General features: G+C 39.8%; 1 protein-coding gene across 1 annotated transcript; it reads left to right on the forward strand.

Annotated features, from left to right (window-relative positions):
* Positions 1 to 3335: 3335 nt before the first annotated feature.
* On the forward strand, positions 3336 to 14830 carry TCN1 (transcobalamin 1). The gene is made up of 9 exons (XM_004437427.3): positions 3336 to 3414; positions 5732 to 5911; positions 6789 to 6929; positions 8053 to 8208; positions 9474 to 9664; positions 11774 to 11954; positions 12941 to 13118; positions 14480 to 14598; positions 14769 to 14830. Exons 1-9 carry the CDS (start codon positions 3336 to 3338, stop codon positions 14828 to 14830), a joined length of 1287 nt encoding a protein of 428 aa, XP_004437484.2.
* The last annotated feature ends 464 nt before the right edge of the window (positions 14831 to 15294 follow it).

The raw sequence follows: 15294 nt of genomic DNA on the forward strand, positions 1-15294 counted from the left end.
AATGTAGAGAAAGCATTTGGCTATAAGTTGGGACTCAGGAAGGGATCTAAGATAGAAATAAACATGGGAAATATTAGTATATTTGAAGGTTTCAACCTGAATTTGAGAATACCTAGAGTATGTAACAAGAGAAACAACAATAGTTTAATACAAAGCCACGAGGACATACAACATTTAAAGTTTAAAAAAATATTGGTAGTGAGTACAAAGAAAGAGCGGTCAAAAAAACTGAGAGGACAATCAGAGGGTAGAGGTTGATGCTATTGTCACAGAAGTCAAGGGAAAAATGTGACTCAAATTAGAGGGGAAAATCAACTATATTCAAAGCTTTTAAGAATTCAGGTAGAAAAGACAACACACAGAATAGAAGAAGATATTTACAAATCATATATCTGATAAGGTACTTGTATCTAGAATATATAAAGAACTCTTACAACTCAATAATGAAAAAGACAAATAACTCAATTTAAAAATGGACAAAGGATCTTTTTGGAGTGGTGAAAATGTTCTCTGATTTTGGTGGTGGTTGCACTTATCTGTGAATGCTCAGATCTGTGAATACACGAAAGATCATTGAACCAAAAAAACCATTGAAACCACTTTATATGGCTGAATTGTATATGTGAATTATATCTCACAAAAGATGTTTTTTAAAAAGTGGTCAGGTTAGGTGAAAACTAAAAGCTGTCCATTGCATTTGGAACCAACTTGTTGGTAATGTCAGCTGAGGAGTTTGATACAACGGTGGAGGCAGAAGACAACTGGAAACATTTAAGAGGGTCTTCCAGCCATTTGACCACTGTAGAAGCTATTCCCTGCTCTTCTCCTCAGCTCTGAATCAGAGGGCTGGGGCCGCCCAGTGGTGTAGCGGTTAAGTGTGCAGGCTCCGCTGCTGGCGGCCCAGGTTCGGGTCTAAAGCGTGCACCGACACACCGAGTGTCAGGCCGTGCTGTGGCGGCGTCCCACATACAGTGGAGGAAGATCGGCCCGATGTTAGCCTAGGGCCAGTCTTCCTCAGCAAAAGAGAAGGATTGGCAGATGTTAGCTCTGGGCTGATCTTCCTCACAAAAAAAAAAAAAAAATGAATCAGAGGGCTGATCCCTGCAAACTTTTTTCCTGGACACCGGGCCGGCCCGGTGGTGTAGCAGTTAAGTTCGTACACTCTGCTTTGGTGGCCCAGGGTTCGCAGGTTTGGGTCCCGGGCGTGGACCGACGCACTACTTGTCAAGCCATGCTGTGGCGGCATCCCATTTAAAGTAGAGGAAGATGGGCACAGATGTTAGCCCAGGGCCAATCTTCCTCAGCAAAAAGAGGAGGATTGCCATCGGATGTTAGCTCAGGGCTAATCTTCCTCACAAAAAAAAAAAAATTCTATTCAAGTCCTTTACCTATTTTCCAATGAGATTATTTGATTTTTTGCTATTGAGTTGTAGGAGTTTCTTATATAATTTAGATAGTAATCCCTTATCAGATACATGGTATCTAATAAATATATTTTTTCTCCCATTCTATAGGTCACCTCTTCTTCTGTTGATTGTTTCCTTTGCTATGCAGAAGCTTTTCAGTTTGATGTAGTCCTACTTATTTATTTTTGCTTTTGTTGTTTGTGCTTTTGATGTCATATAGAAAAATTCACGGCCAAGACCAATGTCAAAGAGCTCCTTCCCTACGTTTTCTTCTATATGTCTGCTAGGTCTATTTATTAGTTTCCTTATGTGGTGTCATGTTTGCCTGCTTCTTTGTGATCTGCGTGGCCTTATGTTGGTGTCTGTGCATTTCAAAGAGCAAACATGTATCCACCTTTTACAGACTGTTTTTGATAGGCAAAGACTTCCTTTCAGGCCCCTGGGCTGATGGGATTGCCTCCGGAATCACAGTCAAGTGAAGTTGAGGTTGAATTACCTGGCTGCTGCTGGACCTCAGTTGGGTCTGCAGACAGCAGGCCTGTTTTCAGGTACCCAGATGGTTGTGGGTCCTGCTAGGTCACTGGGCAAGTCTCTGAATGGGCAGAACTGAACCACAGCTGAAAGGGGCTGGAGCCGTGTCACAGGGTCACTTCAGGATCCATAGTTGGACCAAAGTCAGCAGCCCTGTCTCCAGGGCACTGACGGGTGTATCTCCTGCTAGGTCTCTGGGTGGGCAGGACTGCTCCCAGACCATGGCTGAGGCTGGAGCCAGGGCACAGGCTGTTTCAGGGTCCATAGCCCTGATGAAGGTCGGCAGACCTATTACCCAAGGCTCGGGTGGGCGTGACTCCTCCTGGGTCCCTTAGCTGATGGTGCTGTTCTCAGGACCAAGGCCAAACAGGGCTATAGCCAAGTCCATAAGGGGATGACGCTGTTTCTGGGTCTGTAGCCTGGACCCTAATCAGTAAGCCTGTCTTCTCAGGATACAACAAGCGAAATGACAGGCCAGGAAGAAAAATTAGAGTTGGCAGTGCTTTAGCTTGTATGAATACAAGTCTGTCTTCTTTGGCATGCCTTCTCAATACAGCCCTTCTCGCTGGCTCCACTGGGATTACACAAATCCAATTACATGGAACCCAAATCTCCCACGTAGGAACTTTTGTCCATGGATGGCTGCTAAAATTATCATTGCTGTGGGGAGATAATGAGCGGGGAACCACCTATTCCGCCATCTTGCTGACTCGTACCAAACATTTGAAAGCCAGATAGTATTCTCTAATAGTTCTTGGAAAAACTATGACAGACAACACTTCTCACATGCAGCATGTAGCATCTTTCCCGGAACAGCAAAAATCCACATTTGATATATATCTCTGTGGTTTTCCTCGTGGGCTAGGAAACTCTCAGAGCTCTATCTTAGGAGAAAATCATAGGTCAAAAGCACTATGCCAAAGATCCTCCCATGTGCCAGTCTCCCCCATCCTTCCTGCTCCAATTTCAGATTTAAAAATTCTACTTCCATTTTTATATGTTGTAAGCCCTTGCCCCCTCAAATCTAATCTCTCAGGAGACATAAATAAAATGTAACCAAAGTGGAATGGAAAAGAGAGAAACATTACCGAAAATAGTCATTCACCTAATTTATTCTCACTGGGCTGAAGGCAAGTAAGGAATCTGAACTCTGAAGGTTTGGGGAGGAAATGAAGAAAAATTATTTCTTCATTCTCCCTGACCATACCTTTCAAGTCTTCTTCCTGGTTTATTACATTACTTGGACAAATACATTTGACCACACCTCCTAACATTGCTCAATATTTGCTTGAGTCAAAGAGGCTGAGGCAAGCTAAAGGAGGAGCTCCCATTACCCTCTGCTCATCACATAATAAATAGCCAGCCAAGCCCTCACCAGTCTAGTACACTGTTGGAGAGATGAGACAATCACACCAGCTGCCCCTAGTGGGGCTCCTATTGTATTCTCTTATCCCAAGCCAACTATGCAAGATCTGTGGTGAGTATGCTTTGAGCTAAAATTACTCTAGTGTGATAGTCTCTTGAAGGCTACTGACAGAGGAGTTTGTGTAGAGTTAACTAAGGGAAGACCCTATTCCAGTTCTATATGTGGTTGGACTCTAGCAATGTAAAGGGTGGCTGGAGATGGTGAGAAAAGTTCCACAATGCATATTGTTTTAAGAGGGATCATAGATTCAATGTTAACTTGACTAACTGTTCCTCCTATGCTCAGATCCTCACTATCATAGAAACCCTACCAAGTAACTGTCTATTCTTGTTCATTTTCAATGATAGAAAATTCACGACCCCAGGAATTTTTCAAGATCATGGAAAGTTATCTTTTGATTTTGAGATGCAATCTATTATCCTGAAGTTCAACCCATTGGTTTTGGGTTTACCCCTTGTAACTATGCAGAAAAAAATAATGTTGATAATCTCTTTCAAATAATGAAGACTGCTGTCTTGTGATTATTGAGTTTAGATGTTCCAAGCTACACATCTCCATCCCTTCAACTTTCCCCCCAGGACATGGGTACAAGCCCCATAATCTCTCCTCTGGATGTAGGCTCCAGGGATTGAGTGATTCTATTAAAAAATCCTAAGTAGGAGAAAGAAAAACTGGGTTCAGGTCTAGTCTGATCCCTTAATAGCTGAATGATCCAATGTTACTGAATTTTTTTAGCTTCATCCATAAATGGAAGATAATTGAGGAAGGGTATTGAAGAGGTGATTTCTTGAAGTCTGGTATAGCTCTCAGGTGCATGATTTCTCTTTTGTTAAGTCTTTACTCTAGAACGGAGCTTCAAACCAGTCCAAAGATGACTGTGTGGTGCCATCTGTGGCTACATCTTCCTGGGACTCTGTAGCTTACAAGAAGAGATCAACACCACAGCAGAAAGACTTGTATTCATAAAGCTAAAGCACAGAATTTGCCAACTCTCATTTTTCTTCCTGGCTTGTCATTTCCTCTGTTGTATCCTAAGAAAAGGAGGGTCTCTACAGAGGCTTTGAAGTTCAATTCATTGTAAAAAATAATTAACTTTGTCTTTAGTGGTCAAAGAAGCTGATTTAAGTTGTTGCCCAGGAAATAAAAAGTCTGTTTCAGTGCCAAAAAAATCTGCTGAACGGGATGCTCCCAAGAAATCTCAGAGACGACTCACAATTGTCCAATTGTGCCTGTAAAAAACCATGATATTTCTATAATCACTCAATTCAGGTCTTCCTGACTTTCTCTTTTAAAGTGAAGAAAGGTGGTCAAGGGAAATCACATTTCCTGTGTTCTCTAAGTATAGTGATAGAAACTCCAGTTGAGCTAGAAGTAATAATATGTACAGTATTTTACAGTTTAGTAAGTGAATTCTTGTGCAATATCCATGAAATTGGTATTAATATCCACAATTTTAAAATGAGGAAACTGAAGATCAGGAAACTTATACAACTTACCCACAGTCATAAGTTAAGGAGCACAGAATCTAGCCAAGGTCAAGCTGAACCTGGGGCTCATGCTCTTCTCACTATCCCAATAACCCACGAGATAATCTGGAGATGGGTAGGATTTTCTTGGGATTATGGACAAAGTATATTTAGAAATGTTTCAAGTGGAAACTAACTATTCTTATTCTCCTCCAGTACTTGGGGGGGCTCTGGATTCTCTTTTTACTTCCACAGTATAATGTGAATCCTTCCATCCTTTCCCCTGGGACTTGGACAAGCTATAGGCTAAAACTGGAGGGTTGTCCAAAGGGTGTGTACTGCAGAATAATGATCTTGATGTCTGGACAGTTGGGCAATCAGAAAACTCAGCTTTGAGGTGAATCACCAATGTAACATAGAATTTTTGCCTTCTCTCCTTCAGTATTAACCCAATTGAGTTAGAATAAGATGAAGAAGGAAAGAACTGAATCCAGGAAGTAGAAAGGGCTATGGACTGGGAGTCAGAAGACATGTATTCTGGTCTCAATTAGGCCCCTGATTACCGAGGTTTCTTTAAGGACACCCTCTCTAGGCGTTATATTCAAAATTAGGGAATGATACTAGATCTCTCAGGCAGGACCGATATTCTGCCAGTACACAACAGTAAGGCTGAACCAGTTGTTAAAATATTGAAACACTTCATGCTGGTTGGTAAAGGAGTAATACCTGGCATATTAGGGGCTCCAGACCCACTTTATATTGTTCCAGCAACACAGCCAGTGACCACTGGATTGGTCTATGTCTGGGCTGTATCTGTTACTAAATATTTTAACATCACCCCTGTTCCTCGCCTTAATATTTTCTGAGTGTATGTTTCTTATTTCTTCCCTCCTCTGCCACAGAGGTACACAAAGAAAACTACTCCTGTCTAAACCCTCTGATAAGCACAATGATTAATTCAAAACATACCAGAGGAATCCAAGATGCCAATGTCCTTTTGTCCTTCAGACTTGTTGGGATCCAGAAACAAGACGTAGAACAACAGCTGATCCAACACATCAAAGACAAAGTGGCAAGGAAAGGTGAGTGCCTATGTCCTCTGAAAAATTTAGGAAAAGACTTACCTATCTATAAAGATTATCTCCAGTGAGTCCTAAAAATTGTGTGTCAAAAGTATCCTGGCTACATCTATTCCAGCTGCATAAAACTTGAGATGTCAGAAAGGCACCTCAAAACGTCAATCCACTGCCATTTACTCTAGAGCTAGTCCTTACTTCTTTGGGTCCTAAAAACTATTTTCCTTCAAGAGGTCCCAAGGAAAAGCAAAATAAATTATGGACTCATATTTATTAATTTATTAATATTATATAAGCTAGCTGAGTCCACAACCAGACAGGGATGGGGACCACAACTAAGAAAGCTAACAATAAAGAAGCAACCACAGAGCAATAGAGATGTGGGTTTGAGTCCAGGCTCTACTTTGAGTCCTTCATGTCAATATTGAACCTCAACTTTCTAATTAATACAAGGGGGAAATGAAGCCACCCCTATCCACCTAACAATATTATTGGAAGAATTATGAAAAGCCTAAGAGTTTTGATACTCTGTGAGGCAGAACACAACAAGTCAATTGTTACTAACCTAACAAGATGGCATGCACAAAGAGAAAAAAGCCCAAGGCTTTATTATTTATCTATTTTTCTTCTTTTTTCATTTTTATAAGGATTGCATGATTCCAAAAATATCCCATGATTTCATGGGAAAGACTAAGATCTAGCTTGCATTTATACAGTACTGCTAGAAAAGGCTCTGTTTTGGAGATAAAGAAGAGAACAATAAAATATTAGTATAGAGCAGAACAGAAAAAAGAAGTCACAGGCAAATAAGTCACAAGGAAGACGGGAGATGAAAAGAGTCACAAGCATGTACCTTGTTAAACTTGAATATTTTTCTTTTCAGGGTCAGATTTAACTTCAGGACAGCTTGCCTTGATTATATTGGCTCTGGGAGAATGTCAAAACCCTGATAAAAAGTTTATAGATGATTATCACCTAGTCAGCCAACTAGAAAAGAAATTCCAAGAAGAAATTGAAAATATGGGTGAGAATCAAATGTTCAGAGACCCTGGACAATCTTTTCTTCTCCTCAGATCTGAATCCTCCCCTGATTCAGAACTGTATGAAGTTTCTCTCCACTCTTTCCTTCTCCTCTTCATTCCATTCATCCCACTATACCTTTGCAGATCACTTCCCCTTCTTCCATCTTTCAACATGCATCTTAAATTTTCTTTTCAAATATGTTCAACTGAGCAGTGACCCTATGTCAAGCACTGCTTTACATATGATGATGGACGCACAAAAACACACATACATAAACACACAAAAACACATAGGACACAGTTCTCTAGTCTTCCAGGAGCTTGGCTATTAGATAAATAATGAATTACACCAGAAATAGCTGAACAATACAAGACACTGTGTCATAAGTATTAAAGCATCCGATAATAGTACAGTTATGCACCGCATTATGATGTTTCGGTCAACGACAGACCACATATACCATGGTGGTTCCATAAGATTAGTACCATCAAGCCTAGGTATGTAGTAGGCTACACTCTTTAGGTTTGTGTAAGTACACTCTCTGATGTTCACACAATGACAAAATCACCTAACAATGCATTTCTCAGAACATATCCCCATCATTAAGCAATGCATGACTGTACAAGAGCTAAGTACTTTATCACTGAGAAAAATAGGTTGACCATGATGGCTTCTAGTGAGGTACACTGTTTTTATTTCAACTCCCATCCAGTATTTATCCTATTATTCATTAAGCCTCTCCAATCCCATTTTCCTTTGAGATGGCCTCCAACCCATGCTTCTACTTATAGTTTCGACTCATACTATCGAAAGTGCAAGAGGCTTGGAGGTGGGAAATCTTTGTTCTAGTCCTAACTCTATAACCACCTGAATATTGGGCTAGTATTTTAATCTCTTTGGTGTTGGGTCTCCTCAGTTATAAAATGAAAGGAGTTGTGTTGAATTTGGTGGCCGTTAAGAGTCTTTAAATTTCTCAGGCTTCCTGATTCTATGAGTCATCTCCCTCTATTACTCACCTCTCTTTGAAATGTAAAGAAATTGGAACAAAGTAAGTAGGAATGGATTGAAAATGTATTACCCCAGTACCACTTCCATAAGTAAGGTATTTCTTTTCTCTCTGCCAGGAGCACACAATGGCAATCCACTGACTAACTACTATCAGCTGAGCCTGGATGTTTTGGCCTTGTGTCTGTTCAATGGAAGCTACTCAATCCCCAAAGTTGCTGAACTCTTTGATCCTGAAAATAAAAACTATTATTTTGGTGGTCAGTTCTCAGTAGGTGAGTCATTAAACCCAATTCCCTTAGTATAGAGAACATGGTCACCAGTAGGTCTTGCCCCTTGAGTTTTTCTACCAGCGAATATTTAGATTTCTTTTTTTCTATCCTCTTTGCCATAATCTCCCCAGAAGAGAATTTTCTTTTTGAAAAGAATGGATATTGGGTGGTATTTAAGCCTTTTTCTAGGTGTGTAGTATAGTAGAAAGACCTGGTTCCTATCTCACCTCTTCTTTGTGTTATATAACCAATGGATGTTAACACTTGACTTTAATTTTTCCATCTGTAAAATGAGGATGGATCATGAGAATCTTCACATAAGACATTTTAGGAAGTATAGATGTTAGAGAAAGGGAATGCAGTGGAATTCATTTATCTCAACCCTGCCTCTTTCTGTAATTTATTGAGACCATTTGGATGTGTGGGTTTACTTGAACAACACAACCTCTCCAGTGACAAGGCCCAATGTTTTGATCAATAAAGTGTGTATTCGCAATGGAGAAGGAGTAGAAATTTTCCAGTGGATCAACTTACACATCCAAAAAGAAGTCCCCTCTAGATAGCTAGTATTGATCCAGATACACAAGCTCATCTTTCTCCAAGAAGCTCAAAGAAAATCACCATTCAGTATCTCTGGACAGTAAGGAAAACGTGAGATTTCTCATACTCCTTTTTCTATGAGAGAAGGAAGACACCATGCCTAAGAACACAAGGAGAACCAAGTAATGAGCCAGAAAAAAAAAAAAAAAGATCTTACCCTCCCTTCTTCAAAGGGAAGTTCTTAAGTTCTTAAGGGAAATTCTCTTAAGTGCTATTTTCTGATCAGTCTAATGGAAATCTTGAAACCTTACAAAGACATATTTTGTTTGGTGTATCATCCTGGGTTTTCTAAATTCCTTTGCCAATATGGCTGAAAGATGAAAAAAATGAGAACAACCAAGATGTAAAGGTAGAAGATTGTCCATGTGTATGCACCTACAAATCCATATGTATTGCTATGACCAAGATGTGAGTTACTGAGTACAAGGTACATGGCTACTCAACCTAAGGAAGGAATCCTGAAATGTTTGAGCAGTTAGTACCAGAGAGATGACTGCTATATCCTGAAATCCTTCTCTCCCATCATCAACTAGCATGACCAACCACCCTAGTTTACCCACATCTGTCCCTCTTTTAGCTTGGAAAGTCCCACATACCAGGCAACCACTCAGCCTAGGACAAACTGGAATGATTGGTCACCCTATGACCAATGTTTTGTTTCCTGACAGATACTGGTGCAATGGCTGTACTGGCTCTGACCTGTCTAGAGAAGAATGTAACGAATGGGCAGATCAAAATAGATAACAAGGATTTAGAGTGTATCAATAATCATATAAAATCACTGGTAAAAAAGATTCTGTCCGAGAAAAAAGAAAATGGTCTCATTGGAAACATATTTAGTACAGGAGAAGCTATGCAGGTAAGTTAGAGGGTAAACGGGAGACAGAGAATGGAGTCATGGAGGAAAGCAGTATCTTGATGCTTTCTTATTGGCCTCCTAAGATCTTATTGTCCATTCTGTTTCCTAAACTAACTTTGATTTTACTCATGTAATTCCCCTCCCCTGCCTGAAATGTATTCTCCTCACCTTCAGTCTTTACCTTTCCATATCCAATGCTTCTATGAAGCTTTTCCTGACTACAATTTCTTTAGAAAATTCTAAAGTCTACTACCACCTATCTTGTGGTTCTATCACACGCAATTTCACACTTGACCATGTAGCATTGTTCTGGGCTTTCATCTCACCTCCCAAATTAGATTACTGTTGTGGAAGTAATAAGTGGTAGTGGCAGTAAGAGCAGCTAGCATGTATTGACATTAACTTATTAATGCACACAACAACTCAATGAGGAAAGAATCATTACCTCCATTTCCTAGAATAAGAACATGAGTCATGGAGTACTGGTAACTTGCCTAATATTACAAAGCCAGAAAGTGATGCAGATGGGGACGGGTCCTAAACAGGTGGTTTCAAAACTCACACTCAGCACCTGCACTGTCCTGCGTATGTTCCTTGAAGTCTGGGACTTTATTCCTGCTTTCACCCACTGATTTACTCAACTCTAAGGGGTAGATACAAGAAGACATCAAGGTCTACAGGAAAAAATTTTCACTGAGTCTTTAGCAGGCCAACTCAGGGTGAGAGGATCTTCAAAGGGAGAGAGGACAGCAAGGACAAAGACCACAGGCACCAAAGAACATTACGCATTTTAGGAAGATCAAGGTGTTCAACATCATCAGCACAGGGTCCTTGGGAAACATTACAAGATGAGGCTGGTGATGCAAGCAGGGGTCCAATCGTAAGGTTGTTTGTCTTGTTGTTACTGTTCATGTTGTCTGCCTTGCTAAGTTTGAACTTAATATAAAACAGCAGAGGCTGCACATTTGAATCACCTGGAGGAGCTTTTAGAAAACACTAACGTTTAGGCCACACACAAGCCAGTTAATACAGAAATTTAGGGGTGGAGCATAGGCCTTGGTCTTGTTTAAAAGCCCTACAGGTGATATTAATTCACAGCAGGCTAGAGAAACTGCAAGACAGTTTCTGAGATGTAATATGATCAGTTTTGTTTTTTTAAATATCCCACAAACGCTTGTTGACTACTTGGTTAACTTGAAGAGTCTTCAAGAAAAGATGAAAAGTGGGGATTGTTCTTTCCTGGGACACTACAGAGCAACTTGTTCAAGTCCAGCTCATGTTAGTCCTTGCCTGGCTCGCTCTAATATCTTCCTAACTTTTCCTACCCCATAATTCAGCCCTTTCAATCCAGTTTATATCTGCTGCCTGGTTAGTTTCCATTCAAGAACCAATCATACTCCCCATTCTCAAGCAAATAATGTCAGGCACCTCACTCTGAAATTCAAGGGTCACCCAATCTCCTTCCCCAGCCTGCTCTTCCATAATTGTCCTGAGTGTTCCCTAGACAACAGTCCTCCAAGGCCAGGAGGAACGGGCATTTTGCTAAACTGTAGATACTCTTATTACAGCCAGGCCATGCCCTGGCCATTCCTACTTTAGTACCTTAGGTCATGCTGTTCCCTCTGGGTACAGTGCTCCCCTCCTTATGTCACCTACTGAAATGCAATCATATCATCAAGTATACCTTCTCCACCAAGCCTTTCCTCAGCATCGCTAAATGTTTAGAGCCCTTCTTCTTTTGAAAGTCCATGCCACTAGATGCTTCTCCTAGACCGTTCATCTTGGGGGCTCCTTAGTTTGTCTGTTAACAATATTTCTTGAATGCCTTCTGTATGACAGTGTTGGGGATACAAGAGTGAATACAGTAGAGAAAGTCTGTTCTCATTAGAGCTGTTATAGTTTGTCTTATTAAGCAGTTCCCCACTTCCCCACCCAAACTAGTTTTTAAGTTTCTTGATGGAAGGAAAGGTATCTTAGTTGTCTAAGGTGCCTTATATGTAGTCAATGTTCAACAAATATTTACTAAATTACTTAGATGTAAGCTTTCCCCTTATTTGAAGTTTCTCTCATTCATATTCTCTCTCTTTTTCTCTCTCTCGCTCTTATTAGGCTCTCTTTGTCTCATCAAACTATTACAACGAAAGTGAATGGGATTGCCAACAAACTCTGGACACAGTGCTCAAGGAAATTTCTCATGGAACATTCAGTATTCCAACTGCTGCAGCCCAGATCTTTCCTGCCCTGATCGGAAAGACCTACTTGGATGTTAACAAAGACTCTCCATGTTCAAGTATAGCACTAAAGAGCAAATTGTTCTGCCTGTCAGCATAAGGCCCAAAACGTGTGAGATTTAGGTGTTCTTAGGGACCAAAAGTGACCAGATAAACCTCTAAAGCATATCAGTTCCCAGGTAGAACTCAGTCATCCATATGTTATCAGAGACTATAACAACCTGAGGATTTGTTCTTAACAGGGTGGTAGCTGTTGTTCTTGGTTCAAACGTTGATAAACAAGGTAGACTTCAGTAAATCATGTCTGTCTCCAAAGGGATGTTTTCTGATTGCTGGACACAGAGATATGTTCTGAATATCATTCCCATCCTAAACAAAGTATAGTGTCTTTGACTTTCCATTATGCTCATATGCTAGGGAAATAAGACATCCATGTGGAAGGAATATGGCGGTATTATAAGAAAATTGCAGCACGATTTATTTATTCCAACAACTAATTTTGCAAGAAAGTATAAAGAAAAGAGATTTTTTTTTCTATCTTGTTCATTCCTGGTTCAGCCACTTACAGCCACTTACTTGAACAAAATGTTTAACCTCTAAGCTTTGTTTTCCTAATGTAAGAAATGCGAACGATAATAGTATCTAACATAAGTTTTTGTAAGGACTGGGTGAAACAATCCACGTACAATGATTACTACAGTGTCTGTCACTTAATGTTTTCAATAAATATTAAGAAATTAAAAGGAAACATTATTGTATGCTGTACCAAAGCTTAAAAAAAATGGGAGATGGGGCAACTGACTTGCTTAAGCAGCTGAAGTTGAGTCGAACATGAGCATTCGCAAGCCAGTGAGTATCTGGTTTTAATTTCTGCTTTAGTCATATGAGAGATCTGCCCCTTGATTGATGATACTTGTTCCTTATAGCAAATCCTCCTCTGCATAAAGGAAAGGAGTCCAGATAGGGGTTGGATAGGCATGCAAACTCTAACATCATTTGTATTATTGTGAATAATAATTCTTCTCTGCTTTTCTGTTTCTACCAGATAACTTCAACATCTCCACTTGTGAGTCTGTGACACCTACTGACTCACCTTCAAATATCTCAGTCCATTACTCCGTGAAAATCAATGAAACATATTCCACCAACGTCACCGTGCTAAATGGTTCATTCTTCCTAGATGTGATGACAGAAGCTCAGAAAATAAATGAGACTATATTTAGGTATGTCTGTACGTAACCTAAGGTTAAGGTATTTAGTGTGATTTTGAAAGACTCAGTAAGAATACATCTGCATCTGAATACAAAGTACATTTAAAACACTTCTTAATCGGTACCTTTGCTGTCCATCTACATCGCACGGCAGGGGTTAAAAAAAGGAGGTGAGACTTTTCATCTTCTAGCACATAGTAGGTACTAAATTAATATGCACTTAATGGGTGAATAAGTCCTGGGATCCCTTTTCTGTCAGTAAAACTACTTCAATAAATAGAACCTCTTAAGTCAGACATTTTGTGTCTAGAACAGTGGTTCTCAACTATTTTCGAATCACTGACTCCTTTGAAAATCAGATGAGTGAGATGCTCATCCCAGAAAAAATGAACAAGTACACAAACTTGTCATTTAAATCAGAGGTTTCACGAATGTCTGGAAGCCTCTCCATGCACCATCCCCTCTTTCAGGAGATTCATGGACCCCTAGACTAAGGTTCCTTGTCCTGGAGAGGTCAAATATTAAAATAAATATATTGACTTTGCCTCTGAAAAATATGGCTTATTTGGCTCCTTAAATCTAATTGACAATTGTTTATTGTGTCTAATAACATGATGTAAGATATAACAGAGAAAATCATACATATGAAAATATATGTATATGTATATAATATATACACACACACATAATATAGATGTATTACACATATAATATGTATACAATATGTGTATTATATGTACACAATATATAATACATATAATATGTATTACACATATAATATGTATAATACATATATATTATATATATAATATATATAATATATATATTATGAAGACTGCTCTCAAGTGCTCCCAGGAAGGTAGAGAAATGTGACTAAAGAATGTGAAACAGACATTGACCATGTCACCTTTTAATAGATAAATTTAATAGAATATTAAATTATTCTTTCCTATTCCTTTTTCCTAAGAGAAAGCTACTAACTTATGTGCCTCAAGGACATAAAGTTAACACTTTCTTCTATTGCTTACTACATTCAACAGTTACTATCTTGGGTAGAAGATTAAAAGTTGTTGACTGCAAAGTGTCTACCATGGAGGGAGGCGGGGGCAGACACCACGGGCACCATTTCTCTAATTTAGCATGGATTGTGGACTGCCTGCATCAGAATCACTCAGAGTGTTTATAAAACATGAAGATTCCTGGTCCCAGGCCAGACCTACAGAATCAAAGTATCTGGGACAGGACCAGGAAATCTGCATTTTTTTTGGTAATATGTTCAAGTGATTCTTAGGTACATTGAAGTTTGAGAAATGCCCATAGAGGGTTGCCTTTGAAAATTCTAAGTTCCTGTAACCCGTTCACTGTCCCCACAGTTTCACGATGGTGAAGACCTCATGGGGACCCTACATCACTTCTGTTCAGGGCTTAAGTGCCAACAGTAGTAAAAGAACCTACTGGCAACTTCTAAGTGAAGGCAAACCGCTGAGCCAAGGTAAGGGAGAGCATGCCAAAAAGCCCCACAGAGTGATAATGCCCAAAGCTTTTGGATGTGAGGGTGTGAGCTTTTGTGGGGAACATGCCAAGGAGTTGGGAGAGTGATATCCATGATTTGATGATTTGGTGATCAAATCCTTTGACCCACTTCTCGTTCTTCCTTTTTAGGAGCTGGTAGTTATCTTGTCCATGATGGAGAAAATCTGGAGGTTCGCTGGAGCAAATACTAATAAAATCAAACCTTCCTCAGCAGGATCTAATCCTTTTGCAGTGGAAATTCCACATGGAGATTGGCCTCATGCCTTCCTTTTCCTTTATCACAATCCCAACAGGAAAGTCAATAACCTCCCCTTCTTTCCTTGCATGTTCAATAAAATATCAACAACTATACAAAAAGAGCATGTTCTAGTCATTTCATTATAAAAAGGAATTATAATTAGAGAGAAGACCACCTTGGGAAGAAGTGAAGTGAAAGAGATTAGACCACGTGTCTACTAAGCTGAGTTCTACTCAAGGTTCCCCCGATAACTATGTAGGTGACCTTGGGTAACTGGAGGAAAGGGAGATAAGGTTCCAGGTCTAATGTTGCAGCAGCAACCAATGAGATCAAGCAGAAAATTTGTAGGGAGACTGAGCTCTCTGAGACCCAGATGCAAGGGAGGAACCAAGTGGACATGTTGGCCTCATGCAAACA

Source organism: Ceratotherium simum, chromosome 34, assembly GCF_057802395.1.
Source record: "Ceratotherium simum simum isolate JZ-2026a chromosome 34, ASM5780239v1, whole genome shotgun sequence".
Classification (NCBI taxonomy): domain Eukaryota; kingdom Metazoa; phylum Chordata; class Mammalia; order Perissodactyla; family Rhinocerotidae; genus Ceratotherium; species Ceratotherium simum.